At 40.1% G+C, this 17,236-nt stretch overlaps 1 protein-coding gene and 1 long non-coding RNA gene across 5 annotated transcripts; one reads left to right on the top strand and one right to left on the bottom strand.

Annotated features, from left to right (window-relative positions):
• Positions 1-2,293: 2,293 nt before the first annotated feature.
• Positions 2,294-17,091, bottom strand: Atp5f1c (ATP synthase F1 subunit gamma). 4 transcript variants are annotated; one of them, XM_048367418.1, is made up of 9 exons: positions 16,967-17,091; positions 9,367-9,401; positions 8,728-8,859; positions 6,207-6,411; positions 5,614-5,757; positions 5,439-5,503; positions 4,243-4,495; positions 3,000-3,036; positions 2,294-2,438 (listed from the first exon to the last, which is right to left on the bottom strand). In XM_048367418.1, the coding sequence occupies exons 2-8, from the start codon at positions 9,383-9,385 to the stop codon at positions 3,030-3,032; spliced, it is 825 nt and encodes a 274-aa protein (XP_048223375.1). In that variant the 5' UTR covers positions 9,386-9,401; positions 16,967-17,091; the 3' UTR covers positions 2,294-2,438; positions 3,000-3,029. The 4 variants fall into 4 exon arrangements, with proteins under 4 accessions (XP_048223375.1, XP_048223377.1, XP_048223376.1 ...); XM_048367420.1 differs by having other exon boundaries at positions 17,029-17,047; XM_048367419.1 differs by having other exon boundaries at positions 16,961-16,984.
• Positions 3,611-13,909, top strand: LOC125366732. Its single transcript, XR_007213963.1, has 3 exons — positions 3,611-3,748; positions 11,412-11,416; positions 13,896-13,909. It is a non-coding gene; the product is annotated as an uncharacterized LOC125366732 (long non-coding RNA).
• Positions 17,092-17,236: the final 145 nt, after the last annotated feature.

Here is a 17,236-nt window from a genome sequence, read left to right as displayed (position 1 = left end):
AAATCCTTTAACTGGATTTCCCCCCTTTGGAAAAAGAAAAATGGACAAATTAAGTTGTAGGACAAAAAGATGACAGCAGAAAGTAGAAATAATCACGTGTAATGCATAACACACATGATAAAACCACTTGAAATAACTCTCAGGATTGTGGGTTTTAATTTTTTGATTGAATTTCCACAGCAAAAAGTCCTAAGGCTCAACACTTTAAAAAGGGATCACACCAACATCATCATTGTAATTTTTCAGAATGAGGACAGAGACCTAAGTCTTCAGAGGAAATTGGTAGTGTGATTAGAGCATGTGAGAGCCTGAGTTTGATCCCCAGCTCAAAGAGTAGGATAGGAGAGAAAAATGGGAGAACAATAGAAGGGGTGACACTGATCAAGATGCATTATACTCATAACCTGACTGATGGAACTGAAAGCTCAGAGACAAACAGTACGTGCTCTCATGTATGGAAACTAGATCTAAAATACAAACATACATAATAAAGGGTTTTATTCATTTACACACAAACTGACTGAAGGATGGTATAGTTAGGGGAGTCCAAAGGAGTATCTTCTCCAAACTAATGAACTGTTTAAAAAGTACCAGGAGGGGCTGGGAATGTGGCTTAATGGTAGAATGCTTGCCTAGCATGTATGAAGCCCTGGGTTCAATTCCTCAGCACCACATACACAGAAAAAGCCAAGTGATGTCAAGAGGTAGAGTGCTAGTCTTGAGCAAAAAGAAGCCAGAGACAGTGCTCAGGCCGAGTCCACTCACCAAGACTGGCCAAAAAAAAAGTGCCAGGAAGTGAAAACACATTTTAGGGGGAAAGGTAATGAAGAAACATAAAAGGCAGAACGGTGATAAAATAGTCATTATATTCAATGTACATTATGTAAAAACTGAACTACATAACGGTAGGGATGGAAGGGGGAAGAATGATGAAGGGGTAACAATGACCAAGAGGTACTCCTTTGACATATGGAACTGCAACCTCTTTGTACAACCACTTAAATAATTTTTTAAAAAGTAATGAAAATACATTTTTACTTTTTTTTTTTTTTGGCCAGTCCTGGGCCTTGGACTCAGGGCCTGAGCACTGTCCCTGGCTTCTTCCCGCCCAAGGCTAGCACTCTGCCACTTGAGCCACAGCGCCGCTTCTGGCTGTTTTCCGTATATGTGGTGCTGGGGAATCGAACCTAGGGCCTCGTGTATCCGAGGCAGGCACTCTTGCCACTAGGCTATATCCCCAGCCCTGAAAATACATTTTTAAAGAAGTATAGTTTTTGGAGCTGAGTGAAGTGGCTCATGTCTGAAATCCAGTAGGGATTAGGACTGTGGTGCACAGCTAGCTAACACCTTACATGAAGAATAAGTAACACCAGAAAGGGGGGGGGGGGGAGGTGATGCCTAAAGAGATAGAGCAAAACTACATCCTGTGTGAAAATGCCAGAAAGGGGGTATGTGGCTGAAGAGGTAGAGCATCTGCATAGCGAGGGTCATGTCCCAAGTTCAAACTCAGTAACACACACACACACACACACACACACACACGTTGGAAAATAATAAAATATTTGAAGAATCATTTTTAAACACAAGAATCTATTAAAGTATTTTTTTCAGTTCAAAATCAACTTAAATGAGAATGGATTTTATTTTTTATATTTCTGGAATTATACTTTTATAATAAATGTATATGCCCTATTTTAAATAGGAAAAAAAAGACCTAATAGCTTAGCATGGGCAACACAATACAGAATTAGTTTGAACATCCAAATCTAAATGTACTGAAGTGATTTCTCAATGCTTTTTCTTTTTGGTCATGGGGCTTGAACTCTGGGCCTGGGCCTGAGCTCTTCAGCTCAAGGCTAGCACTCTACCACTTGAGCCACAGCACCACATCCAGTTTTCTGGTGGTTAATTGGAGAGAAGTCTCATGGACTTTCTTACCTGGGCTGGCTTTGAGCCATGATCTTCAGATCTCAGCCTCCTGAGTAGCTAGGATTACAGGATGAGCCACCAGCCCCCGGCTTCTCAATGCTTTTAAGGTGTATTCTTTTATTCTTGCTACATTTTGTTGCTAGTTCTTTAAACTTGCAAAAGAACAACAAACAGCCAAGGCTGAAGCCCTTCTTTTCCTAGCCCTGAAGAAGTCAAATTTATGGCTGGCACAGAACTATAAAATCAGAGGAGCTTCATAAATTAGCTTCCACTAGAAACACTTGATAGTTAACATGTTATTATTTTTAACTATGTTAACATTACCTCATTTTGAAAACTATGCCTATTTAAGAAGAGACCATGATTTTTCTTATTGTAAGTTATTTATTGTAATATAATTTACAAACATCTTGCTGTCCTTATTAATTCAAACAATGGAGCAAGTTTCTTCTGACAAAGACAGCAATAAGCTAAAAATAAAATCAGCTTGCTGAATTTTTCTTCTTTACCTGAAAAACAAAACACACAAGTAAAAATCAGAACATAAATTAGGTCAAGAAAATAACTCATCTACTTGGGGTAGAAAAAAACCTGAATTTACATAACAGTGCACCAGTGGTTCTCAAATTGTGGCCTGCGGGACTATTCAGGAGGTTATTACAGTTTTGTCTGTTTTGTCCTCTTTACCTGTACAGCACACACAACTTTCCAGCGGACTCGTGATGCAGGGCATCACAGCAAAATGAATACCAAAGCAGATGACAATGTATATTCAAATCGGACATTAAAGAGTACCTGCACCATAAAGCTTCAGACTTATCGGTACTCACTAACCTGAATTTAATAGCTCACAGTAATGTTAATTATCTGTCCTTTTCTGCAACATATGTAATACATGTAAAATGAAAAAGCCAACTACCATCATCCACATGCTTCTACAAATTGGCTGCTATAATAAACCTGACCGCCAATCCCAAATCTCTCTGGTGTCTCCCTTATGGCTACATTAGCTTCCATACTATCTGGCTAGTTTCTTTTCTGAAGGGGTAGGGAGAGAGCGTTAACTTTACCTCTTGTCTGAGGATGGAACTTGGTTTTCATTAATCCCTGGTTATTATATTAGAAGAAAAAGACAAACACAAAACAAGCAGGTCAAGAAACAATCCATACGAGTTAATCACAGTCCACGTCTTTACATGCTACCCTGAGGATGACACATAAGTACTTTACAAACAAACATTTCTTTAAAACCAATTCAACAACATGAAAAGTTATAGATTCCAATCTGGTTAGAAGTGATAAAAAACATGTCCGTGCAAGGGCTTGATTCTCAAAAAAGTGATGTGTCTCTTTGGTCAGGAGTGCCTGTAGTCATAGCAACTAGAAGACTGAGGTAGTAGGATTGCTTAAGCCCAGGAGCAAGACCCTACCTCAAAAAAAAAAAAAAAAAAAAAACCTTTTTAAAATCAGAAGGTAAGTGACAGGGATCTGCAGAAAGTGGGCTTAAAGATGAAAAAATTAAAGAGATAAATAGAAGGCAAAAGTTGCAGAAGTTAATAACCAACTAGTAGGAGGTATGATTGGATGGATCCAAGACAACTCCGCACACATTTCATCTTGCAAAATACATTCCAGCACGTTTCTTCTTACACCACTAAATACCACGAAGGGGTCAGGCGTGGTGTGTGCCTGTAGTAATAATACCAGCCACTCAGGAGGTAGAGATTGTGAGGATTGTGGTTCAAGACCAACTTGAACAAAAAAACTCACAGCCTATCACAGCGAAGAAGCTAGGTGTAGTCCAAGTGGCAATGGCCTAGTAGGTTCAAGGATCATAGCCTTATCACTGCACATAATCAAGACATTTTCTAAAGGAAAGAAGCATGCTACCAAATGGTAGTGATACAGAAAACTGAATAGTTAAGATTCTGGGATTCTACCATCATTCAATGGTTCACAAACCTGAAACTAGTCCTGTATCTCAGAAAGTTTGGATTATAGTGCACTAAATTCCAAAGATAGATTTGCAAATGATAATTGATATTCTTGTTCCTACCACTTTAGAAAAGTGAGAGCTCATTAGATACAGGTCTCTAAACAAGAAAGCAAGCCTGAGAATTTCTACCATAACAATCAGAAGAAATCAAAGCAAACTCATCTTTATCAAATCTTTACATCCTAGGAGTAAGGATACACAATTTAGTAATAAATCATTTCCACCTTAATGCACAAAGCAAAGCAGAGAAATTTTAAAGCATCCAATGTTAAACAAGCTGTCAAACCTTCTAGAGACAACAAGGAAGAATTACTTACAGAGCAGCAGCCCCAGAGATAATTTCAATCAGCTCCTTTGTGATGACGGCTTGGCGGGTGCGGTTGAATGTCAGAGTCAGTTTATCTATCATTTCGGAAGCGTTCTTGCTGGCATTGTCCATGGCTGTCATCCTGGCACTCTGCTCACTGGTGGTGGACTCCTTCAGGGAGTAGTAGATGATGTTGGCTAGGCTGTACTCTTGGTAATTTTGCAGTACATCTGAATCAATATCATCATACACACTCATGCTCTCTGTTAAAACAAGCAATGAATTTTTTTGAGGTTACGGATAGTAATAAGTATGGAAGACTACATTAAAAATCATTGAAAATTACCAAGCAGAAGTCACTTTACAGTAAGTTGAGGCTGTTACAATATTTTCTACATGGTTTCTTTCTACATCACAGATTATGACACATCTTTAGCAAAATAGTATAAACAAAACACTTTAGTTTTAGGAAACTGACACTTAAAAGCACTACTAAACTCAAGTGTGAAGTCTTCAGATTAAGTGTCACAAATCCAGCAAGAACTCAATAAAATGTTATTCTCAAGAAAAGTTAGTGAAAACTTAAAATCAGGATAGTGTCTAAAATCATTCCAATTTAACTACTAGTTACTATTGGTTAAATAAAAATGTCAATTGAAAACTTGAGAAGAAAAACTTCAAAAGCATGTAAGAGAAATAGAAACTGATACGAATTTCTATTGTAATGTTACAGAAATTTAGCTGTCTATTTAAAATCACTAATAATAGTGATCAAGTAGCCAGGTGCCGGTAGCTCACACCTGTAATCCTAATTAATTATTCAAGAGGCTGAGATGTAAGGATCATGGTTTGAAGTCAGCTGGGGCAGGAAAATTTGTGATACTCTTATCTCCAATTAAACACCAAAAAGCCAGGAAGTGGAGCTGTAGCTCAAGTGGTAGAGTGTTAGCCTTGAGCACAAAAAGCCGAGAGGCAGCACCCAGGCTGAGTTCAAGTCCTGGGAGGAGCACATACACACCAAGTGAGAGGTACTATTGTACTTCGTCCAATTTCAGATGGTGTTGATCATAAAACAAAACAAAAACCTGCCAGGCATGGCGCCCCACATCTGTAATTTCAGCTCCATATCAATTTGCATCTGCTGGTACATTCTGACCATTTTCTTTCCATCTACATCCTCAAAATACGTGTCATGTAACTACTTACCAGCACTGGCAATGGTATCAAGAGAAAAGATGGGCTTTTCCTCTGTCTTATAAGAAATAACAGACCTAGAAATGATAAAAAATAAAATATAAATCTTACAATAATTAAAAAAGTAAGCATTTAGTTACTCTAAAGCAGGAATATACAAGAGCTCAGAATTCTCGATGTTTCTTGCCTGAATCGATTGAAGATGATAGAGCCTTCATCAAACTCATATCCAGAGTTTAATAATTCAAGGGCAATGACCGATGCATCTCCAAAAGTAGGGGGCTTTCTTCCCACGTCTTTGAATGTCACCAGAAACTTGTCAGAGTGAGTACTGGAAATCACATAAAATAGTTCAGTTTTGGGGGTGGATGTTAGTGGTAATGGTTCTATGGATTAAGTTGTACCCTACCTTATACCTTTCCTTCAATACAAAGAACTAAGGACTGAAAATTAGGCCTTACACTCTCTTTGCCTTTGTCCGCTTTAAATCTGAAGGAACTACTGTTCCTTTCTAACATTTCCAATCTGTGATGAGAGAGCCTCGGATTCCTTATTTGCATGAATGACAATGGCTTTGGATATTACCACTGTATTCCACTCTTGGTGTGATGAAGGAGAATCAAAAAACAAGTAAAATACATTTGTCCACACACATTCTCTCTCCCTCTCAACCCCACTCTCCAATATATCCTAGGGGAAAAAAAAACCCAAAAATAAAAATAAAAAAGCTCTTAGTAAACCAAAAATATCTGTACAATTGCACAAAAGCCACATATTTACCTATGGAGAATGCCCCTGAGTTTATCACCAACTCCAACAACCATGACCTCTTTTCCAGCTGCGGTGAGCGTAGCCACCTCGCTTTTTATCAGTTTAGCAACCGATGAGTGAATAGCACCACAGAGCCCTCGGTCTGAGGACACACCAATAAGCAAGTGTTTCTTCTTGTCTTCAGGTGCCTTAATATCAGCTTTGTCATACAGAGCTGAAAAACAAAACGCATTGTGTTTTCAAATGCCATTTGCACTAAAGGTGCAATGATCCCTGCCTAATTTACAAAAGAATGGGCTGTTTCAATATATACACTTATATTTGGTGGAACTTTGACTAGTATATTCAGAAATGTCTGTGTATATACTCAAAAACCAGACTGAAAAACAATAAAGGTTTAAATCTCTAAGGAAGATTCCTAAGGATCAATAAATGGCCAATTTTTATAACTGTAAGAAATCTCTAAAACTAAAGAACTTACCTTTTTTTTAAAAAGCTAGAATTTTAGAAGTACCTAACTCATCATCCAGACATCAAACTTCTGTAGGATGCAATCTTCCAGCACACACTAAAACCATAAGAAACAAAGATTTCCTGGGTTGCTCATCACCTATCAAGTTCTTAAAAACCTATTGATACTTAAATAAGGATACACTGATTTTACAAGGTATAAGGCCAGTGGAAATGGGGAGAAATCAAACAACTTATTATACTGTGATGCTAGCCTGACATGTAGCAAGGTCAGGAAGAAAGGCTGGTCAGCAGCTTCCTAGGCCATTGTCAGTTTACCACACAGGGCTCTGTGGCTCAGCCCCGTAATGCTAGCTTCTTGGGAAGTAGATATCAGGGAATCAAGCCTCTAAGTCAGACTGGGGGAAAAAAAATCATAAAACTTCCTCTGAATCATGGCTAGACATATGGCACACAATTCCTGTGAGTCATGGCTAGGCGTGTGGCTCACATTTGTTATCCCAACTCCCACAATGGCTGGGCACAGTAGCACATGCATGTCATCCCCAGCAACTGGGAAAGCACACATAGGTGAAAAGCACACAGACTAAGCCAACCTGGGTATAAAGCAAAGCCCTACCCTCAAAATAGCTAATGCAAAAAGGGGGTAGAGGTATGCCTCAAATGGTAGAATACCTCCCTAATAAGCACGAGGTTTTGAGTTGAATCCCTAGAACTGCCAAACAACAGAAAATGTTAAGCAATAGTGCCCTGGCAACTCAGGAGGCTGAGATCTGAGGATTCCGGTTGATGTTAGCTGAAACGTTTGTGAGACTTATATTAGTAAGTAACCAGCACAATCAGTGGGAATGGAGATATGGCTAAAGGGGCAGAATGTCAGACTTCAACAGGAAAAGCCGAAGAGAGAGTATCAGGCACTGAGTTCAAGATCCAGTACAGTGCTGACACAAATACACATACATACAGAGAGAAGAGAAACAGCAGCATGTAGGTGAGGGAAGGGGCAGCAGGAATGGAATTCTGGAAAGGCTTGAAAACCAGGATCACTTAACAATTCTTTTTCATTGCAAATCAATGTTGCACAAGGAGCAGCATAAATCATTTGAAACTTATTTATTGTGCCTGTGGGGTAGAGAAGACTGCAGGGGCAAGAGCACAAGCAAGGATAGCTAGACAGACAGATGGAAGAGACTAACGTACATCAAGTTAGAACAGCTCTAGTGGAAGACAGGAACCAGTGGCTACATAGGCCTCAGCTCACTGGGCACACTATGATTTTCTTTACTTTCAGCTTTGTATGCATTTTTCATAATAAAAAATCCCAAACTCATGGGGGCGGTCTCAATTCATCCACGAGATGGAAGAATGCAAGAATTCAGAAAATAATGTAACAGGTTAAGATGGGAAGGAACTTCCCAGCACTTTCAATTTGGCTTCTAAGACAAATTAATAATCAGGTATGAATCCATCTAAAAACAAAATGTAAGATTCCTTTAAAAACTATTACCTTATCACTTCTGTGCACCACAACCATTTGATCAACTCTCTACCACAGGGTACCAGCCCCTACTACCTGCCACCTCCAGAGGCCTACCACAGCAGGTAACACACAGGAGCTAACAGGGTAAAAGCTAGCATTTGTGTCTAATGCATTGTATCTCGAAGGTTTTTAATAGTACACTTAATATTAATATTGCATACTAATATTTAACATTATGGTCTTTCGTGGTACATTTACTATTCTTGGGGGGGGGAAAATCAATGTTTAAAATCAACATATGTCATAGTTAATACATAGAACTGGATTAAAAAAAAAAAAGCAGTGTTTCATAAAAGGCTTGGTGTCCACTGACATGTGACCTTGGGCAAATCACTTACTTTTGGTGTATAGGGATCCCAAGATTCCTACCTGCCTAGGTCTGCTATGCAGGCACATAAAGTGCAGGTACATGGAAGATCTCACACAGAACGGGCCTGGCATCAGGCAAAGCAGTAGATAAGTCATCGGTAACCCTTACATTAAGTAGTTCTAATAATGTGTGAATGACTCTTCTCTTACCCAAAGATCCTACTCCATATACTCGAGCCGGCTTCAGCTCCCTCTCCGCACGGGCATATTTTGCTGCTGCGACCATTTTCATAGATTTGGTAATTTTCTGGATGTTTTTGATCGACTTCAGTCGCCTGGTTACTGAAAGAATGAAAGTGCTGCATTAAGACAAAGGCGTTACAGTATAGTTTCATTTGTGAAGTCTTAAATTTTCTCCTAAAGTGCAAGGCAGAGTAAGTAGCATTCATAGCATGAACGAACTGCATGGCTAAGCCAATCAATGTTAATACTAGTACTAGTAAAAAGACAGACTATGGCTATTTAGACAGGATAATCAGCAATATGAGAGACTGTACAGTTTATATTTTAAAATTAACACATTAAAAATGGTCTCACCTGCATATCCCATAACATATATACACACAAATAACCATTTTTAATAAGTATATTATTATTGGACAAAGAATAGAATAAAAAAAAACTTTCTCATGTGTTACCTCATATGTACCCTTTCAAACCATAGCCAATATCCCATACATAGACTGATCTTATTTGACCAACATACGATGAAGAAAAGTATCATACTTTATAAAGTATTTTTATTTGTTATCTTCACAATAAACATATTGAGAAAAACAACATACTTACTATCTTTTAAAGTCACCATCTTTCAAGCTTGGATCCTGAGAATAAAGATTGTAAAAATATTTCAGTTCCTTTGAAACAGCTCCATTATGAAATAAAAATGTTCAGTTAATGTTTACTTATTTCATAAAATTAACTGATCAAATACATATGAATAGAAATGTTTCTATATTTAAATTCTCCAAACAAATACCAAAGGCCCCATTTTACCTGACCTAACTTTTAGCACACACCTTGCACTGAGGTTGGTGTGATAGTAACGTTAAATCGGTTTTTCCCCACCTGCATCCCTAGGCTTATATTGTGTCTAGGACAGAAGAGTACTTCCCCTTCTTAGGCTAACGATACTTGAAACTCAAGGCCAAGGTCTGGGGTGGGGTGGTTCAGTGGCAAAGAGCTTTTCCAGAAATTGCAACACCTTGGGTTCAATCTAGCACTCAAAAAGAAAAACCAAGTAAACAAAAAACAAAACAAAACTGGCACTCATGGCTCACACTTCTAATCCTACTCGAGGCTGAGATCTGAGGATCATGGTACAAAGCCAGCAGGCAAAAAGTCCATGAGACTCTTATCTCCAATTGGTTACAGAAAAAGCCAGAAGCAGCACTGTGGCTCAAGTAATAAGAGTGCTAGCCTTCAGAAAAAGGAGTCCTGGGACAGCAGCCAGGCCCAGAGTTCAAGCCCCAGGACTGGCAAAAAGAAAAAACAAAACAACAACAAAAGCTTTGCACAGGACACAACATCTAAAATACAACTTTTGACTGCCTCAGTGTCTAGCAACCTTTAAAAAAAATACTTAGAAACCAGGTGCCCATAACTCATACCAGTATCCTAGTTACTCAGGAGGTAGAGACCTGGAGGATTGTAGTTCAAAGTCAGCCAAATGCAGAGAAGTCTCAGATATTCCATCTCATTCAACCAGCAAAAAATAGAGCTAGCAGTGTGGTTCAAGTAGCAAAGCACCTTATGTGAAGAGTTTGCTTGAGTTCAAGCAAATAATACTCAGAGGCAGCCATACACTCTAATATGACCACACAGATGGAAAAACATTTTTACAACTTTAGAATCAATTTAATAAACCTTTACCAAGCAACTTTTGTGTTCATGCACTGGTAAACAAGATGTTGTATATGAACATGAGAAACAACTCCAAGATGTTTCCTGAAAATTTATATAAATTAAATCATACACTTGTTAAGTCTTTAAAGTTGAAATGTTACTACACAAAGTCAAAATGATTTGCTGAAATGTTGGTGAAAGATGAATGATGAGGGGGTCCTTGGCCGAGTGGGAAAGATAGCATGTCACGAGATACTATCTTTACGCCTTTGGATCTGTCTAAAGCACTGGTGGTGGCAGGGGAAGTACACAGGAGAACCGAAGACCCAGTAATTTGTGCATAAAGGATGTGCTAACCAGGGAGGGTATTCTCTTAACAGGACTTCTGCAAGTTACAAACAGTAGTTTTCAAAGATAATGTCATGCTCAGGGAGCATAAGAGGCAGAGCATATGTGAGGCCCTGGGTTCAATCCTCAGCACTGTACAAGAAAGAAAAAGAGGAAGGAAAGGAGGGAGGGGGGGAGGGAGAAAGGGAGCAAGAGACCGGAGAGAAAGCAAAAAGCAAACATGCATGAACATATGAATAGAGTGGAATTACAGACATGGGTTAGAATTAAATGTCACTTAAAGTAATATTTTTAAATATTTCAAAGAAAATGCATGTAAATACTATTTAGTGTTTAGCAGGTAGGAGGGAAGAGATGAATTTTCAGATGAGAGTGATTACTGTGAAATGAGCTTGGACTGTTGATAGCATTCATATCATGGAGTCATGGACACCTGTAGCATGCAGACAGGAACTTGGGCTAAGATGTGGGCAAAGCAACATACTAGACCTGAAAGCAGATCGCTCACAGGAAAGGGCAACAGTAAGACAGCCCCAGGCATCTACCTTAATGCTTGACTGGATGGTGCTGTCATAAAGGATACAAAGAGACTGAGTAGGATGAGCTTGAATAAGATACAGTTAAGTTAAAAAGACTAGAAGGCAAGGTAGAATGTGCAATGAGAAATGCGGGTTTTATATTTCAAGAGGTTTTGGGATACAAATTTGAAAACCACCAGCTGCCACAGTGGTTGCTGTTAAAAACAAAGACCAAACATAACCCTAACCGTGGCAGGTAAAACTAGAAGCACACGGAACACTTTCTAATTTTGTGAAGCAAGCAGTAATCTAATGCTGAAACCAGGAAATTAAAACTAGAGACTAAGATCTTAAATGAACATAGCTGCAGAAATAGTAATGTATTAACAAATCAAATCCAACAACATATAAGAACGCAATATAAACCCCTACCAGGTGGGACTTGTTCTGGCATGCAAGCTCGTTTAATGTTCAAAATCAAGTAACAATCTATCACAACCACAGGTTAAGAAGAAAAACCGTACAACAAAAAGATGCAGAAGTATCTGACAAAAATGTAACACCCATTCATCTAAAGCCTGTCGGTACACTTAAAAAACCTATGACATAGTTTTCTCCCTAAGACTGAGAATCAGACAGCATCTTGGTTCAGCATCATATTGGAAGTCAAAATGAAAGCACTAAGTCAGGAGAAAGAAGTAAATAAATGGGAAAAAAATAAACAGAAAAAGAAATTGTCTTTGTTCACTAATGGTATGACTGACTGTATAGAAAACCCAGAACACTCCTAGAGTCACTAAGCAATCACAGCAAGGTTGTAGGATATATGGTTAATTTACATAAAAGCTGCTTTTCTCAATATCCTCCCTCAGAATTCACGGGGTTTGTGCCAGGATTCCTCAGGGACACCAAACTCTTTGGTGTTCAGATCCCTTTTATTAAATGGCATAATATTTACAAAAATAACCTACCCATATATGGGGAGCAGGTAGAATGTCTCGAAAGCATAAAGTCCTAAGTTCAAAAATGAAAAAAAGAAAAAAGGAAAAAGAACTGTATCAATCTGGTTTCAAAGCTTCAAAAACTGGGGGGAAAATAAGCTGTAAACTAGCAGGGGAAAATAACAATATAGCAGAGATAATCAAGCCATAATAAGGCAAGGAAAAACTTTAAACTCATTTGCTACAGATTACTTAATTCTACTGCATTACATGTCAAAAATGGCAAAACTATATAACAGCAAAGAAATCAGTGCTTGTCAAGGTTTTGAGAGGGGAGGAAGAACTTTTTGAGAAAACTGTCCAGTAATAATGGATACATTTGTCCAAACTCATAGAACTTAATGAACTATGAACTTCTGAATGTTAATTTTCTCTGCAGTTTACAATGTATATATATATTAAGATGGACAAGGTGACATGTGCCTGTAATCCCAGCTACCCAGGAGACAGAAGGAGAAGAACCTCCAATTTGAGGCTTGTCCCTATACAACAAAATTAAGAGACCCTATCTCAAAAACAAAACAGGAAAAGCAAGAAGGCTAAGAGGTAGCTCAATGGAAGAGTGGCTGGCTAGAATGTACAAGGCCCCGAGTTCACACACACACACAAAACCCTCCATACTGAAAAAAAAATTATAATTTTTAAAATGCAAGTTAAGGAATAATATATATGTGTACATATATACTTTTTCTAGGATCTCATTTCTGTGACTGTATGCATATTTAGTCATAATTAAAATAGGTCAGAATAAGAATTATTTTTTAAAGTCTCCTGACTTATATAGTTTAATTCTGGTATTAATCATAAAGACAAATAATTTAGAGGAAATATATTTGCAAAATATTAGGGTTGATTCTAAGAATGGATAAAAGTAAAAGCAAGGAAATAAATAGCTATTTCAGAGTACAGATAATAAGATATAATGATTGCAGTGCTAGCAATCTTTTCTCAAAATGGCATCAGAGAAGTATCACCAGTTATTTGCTGGCTTCCTTTTTCTTTTTTCTCCCAATAATACAATGACTTCTTCACCTCAAATCCCAAATTGATAGGCTTTAACAACTGATATTTAGCTATTATGGTTTTAGGCACATACTTCAATTTAACTAACACAAGTTTTAAATTAGAGACTAACATATGGAACAAATTTGGATGAACAAATGTTTGGGTTTCCATAAGCATTCAAAGTGAGAGCTAGAGGAATAAATGTCTTCTAATTGTATGTGCTGGGTATGTGCTGTCATTTCATGAGTTTTGAAGCCCTCTTTTGCATGACCTGCATTTAGCTCTAAAGATGATCAAGTCTCAACATTATTTTCAAAGGACAATCTTACCACTGAATGGCTAGGCATAAATGGTCTGTCTACTCTTTTGGACATAATTTGATCTACTGAATTTTGCACTAATAAGATTGTGCATTGAGAAGATAGAAGTTCTGCATCAGGGCTGGGAAGAAGGCCTAGTGGTAGAGTGCTTGCCTCGCATACATGAAGCCCTGGGTTCAATTCCTCAGTACCACAATATATAGAAAAAGCCAAAAGTGGCACTGTGGCTCAAGTGGTAGAGTGCTAGTCTTGGGCACTAAGAAGCCAGGGACAGTGCTCAGGCCCTGAGTTCAAGCCCCAGGACTGGCAAAAAAAAAAAAAAAAAAGTTCTGCCTCACTATCATGTCCTCATGTCTCAAGAAATCCTCAGGTTATTTGAGAAACTTGATGGGTCAAATACAATGGATGGAGAATCAATGGGTTACTGGTATCTACCATGATCACAGAGCATTGGTAGAAGACCAAATGCTGGTGTTCAAAGAACTTGCAGTTTAAGAGACCTAACTAAGGAAGAGGCACCAGCAGCTAATTTCCAAGGAAAAGTCTAACATGTCTAATTCTGATAATGAATGCTTGTGTACAAGTTCTGTCACCTCTACTCCAAAAAGTGACTATGCCTCTTTTTCTCCAAAACCCACCCATGATCCTTCTTCCTTTGACAGGTAGAATAATCTTGCATATTTTATATAGAAACTGTTTATAAAATTGTTTTATCAAATGATAATTGAGTCAACATCATCATTTCCGCCACTGTGCTAAGTTCTTCATACTAAGTCAATGCCCTTGGGAACCCAAAGTGTCTGCTATTAACTCTACTTAAGAGATAAGGAACCAGCAGCTCAGACACATAAGAAATGGACCCAAGAACACAGCCAGGCAGAACTGTAGCATTAGGACCCCAGTCCCCAACACTCTCAGGCTCTAGTGTCTACAATTTGGTCTATGTAAACTCTGCTACTGCCTCTCAGTTTACATCTGTCAGTAAATGTGTATTCTCAGTATCAGAGGACAATCTACCCAGTCTCTCTGAAACATCAGCCCTCTTCTCTTCAGTATACACAGTGTGATTGTTGCCCACTGATAGCAATTATCAAGCAATTTCAAGAAAAAGGAATTTTGATCCTCAAATTGGAAGACAGCAAAATCAGGAACTCCTTTTCTCAAATTTCTCCTTGAAAACAGAAACACATCACTAACAAATGGGTGTGTGTGGGTGTGTGTTTTAAAGCTTTCAAGAACCAAAACAGATCCAAGAAAATGCATCTTCATAGTTTTGTGAAGGCAGAGTATGAAACTGTAAAGTTTTAATGTCTGAATTAAAAAGGCAACTATAGTGGCAAGAGAACATTAGACACCAAGAGCAATGAATGTGTGAACAGGAAGAGAGAACACACATTCCACCCTGGAACACTGATGCTTGAAGATAAGTATTCATAATCTACTGATTTAAAACCAACAATCCAGACTAAGGACTCTGACCTTTATCTGATGATTGAGGTTCCAAATTCAGGGTCCTAGCAGTAGCTGCCTCAGACCACAAGCTCTTTACTAAAAGATGTTCAAAATTATTTTACATGTTGTTGTTGTTTTGTATCAGTTCTGGGGCTTGAGCTCAGGGTCTGAGAGCAGTCCCTGAGCTCTTCTGCTACCACTTGAGCCACAGCTCTACTTCCAGCTTTTGGGTGGCTAATTGGAGATAAGAGTCTCAGGGACTTCCATACCTGAGGCTAGCTTCAGATCTCAGCCTCTTGGTAACTAGGATTCCAGGGGTGAGCCATACTGCAACCCTCAATAATTTATGTTTTTTTATTAAATGGTATTTGGAGAATTTTATGATTACTTCTCTGAAACTCCATTAGTTTTAAGGTTCTAAAAAACAACTTGGATTTGAATTGTTTCTAAAAATACTGACAGATAACATTAAAGCCAAGAGCTGACATTTCTGAGCACCACTGTATGTTCTCCAACCATATCTATTCGTTCACCAACACATTTTAACACACGCTTGCAAACTGGTGCAGGATAGGCACCATTCAAACGTCTGCTGACTGGCTACTGGGAAAACGTCCACACCTAAGAATTCAACCACTGTTGGGATTCTCATGAATCTTTCTCAATATTAGAAAAACAATCTGACTTCCAAGGCTAACCCTTCATAATTCTTACATATTTAATTTCCCCATTACCCTGAAACTCTTACATATTACTTCAGATTCTTTGCTTAATGTAAGAATTGTTTCAGTTGATGCTTTTATAGCTTCTTCTCATAAAGTAGCATACAGACTTTAGTGCTGTAGCTCCTCAGAAATCCTCCATCCTGTAAAACCAAATAAGTGCTAGGATATAACCTATTTGTAAAAACCCCCTAAGGAGAGGTGCCCCCCGGGGCACAATAATGGAGAGACAGAGGGTGAACAAATGCAACAGTGGTGCTCGCTAAACACTACGTAGAAAATGAATTCTGCAACTTGAGGGTGGGGATGAGGGGAAAAACTGAAGGAGAAGGAGGGAAGGGGTGACACTGCCCAAAAAGAAATGTACTCTTCACCTGACTTATGTAACTGTAACCCCTCTATACGTCATCTTTATAGTAACAATAAGATATATTTTTAAAATCCTCTTAGCTTCATATATGAAACTATGCCGGACTGTCCAGCTTCTTTGGAACATCCCCAACTGTTCGACAGTGCCACCCGAGGGCTTTTTATATATGCCATTTTAGGGCTTCGGATACGCTTTTGTGTGCCTGGGCGAACGAAGGTTCAAAGTCCTCAAACGGGACGGCGTTTTACACCGGAGCAAATGTCCCTGAGGAGCCCGCCGGTGGCCGCCTCCCTCTCAGGACAGCCCTTGAGGGCTACTTCGTGACCTTGCTGGCCTCGTCCTTCTCCGTCTGTAAAGTCCCACCTGCCACAGGGCGACCACAGGGCCACCAAGGGCATCGGGCACGAGGAAGGGCCCCCGGGCTTCCTCGCGGGCGCGCCCTTCCCCTCGCAGACCCCGCTCGGGCGCGCCCTTCCCCTCGGCGCCCGGGACGCGGCGCCCCGTTCCAAGGAGGGCTGGCGAGCAGGCTGCAGTCGGGCCCGCCCCGTCCCAGCGCGGAGGGCCCCGGGGGACCCGCTCGGCCTCAGGGGACGCGGCGTGACCTCCACGGCTCCGCTCACCGTTCCCGCCCTCGCCCTTCCGCTTCCACGCCGCTCCCGGCCCGCACGGCCTGCACGGGACTCGGGGCCTAGCTCGGCCCTGCCGCCCGGGCCCGTCCCACGGCGCTCCCCACAACCCGTCTCCCCCCGCCCATCCGACCGAGCTCGGCCACCCCTTGCAATCCTCCCGCACAGCTCCGTACCACTGCGACGGCAAGGCCACCGCACACAGCCCGGCGAGCCTCGTCCCGGGGAAGATGGTGGTAGCTACCTTGCTGAAGGTCGAGCAGACGGACCTTAGTGCGCATGTGCGGAGTCTCCCCTCGCTCGCCCGGTCAGTCTCGTTCCCTCCCGCCAGAGACGGGGAAAGTCTCGCGAGGGTTGGAACTCAGCCTTTTTCCCGCCCCCCACCCCTGGACCCACCTTTTTCCGGCTGTCAACTTTGTCCCGCCCACTCCCGCCGTGCCAGTTCCGCTTCC

The sequence above is a fragment of the Perognathus longimembris genome, chromosome 18 (genome assembly GCF_023159225.1).
Source record: "Perognathus longimembris pacificus isolate PPM17 chromosome 18, ASM2315922v1, whole genome shotgun sequence".
NCBI lineage: Eukaryota > Metazoa > Chordata > Mammalia > Rodentia > Heteromyidae > Perognathus > Perognathus longimembris.
Note: the sequence above shows the minus strand (reverse complement) of the source record. Positions and strands in the feature narration are given on the sequence as shown.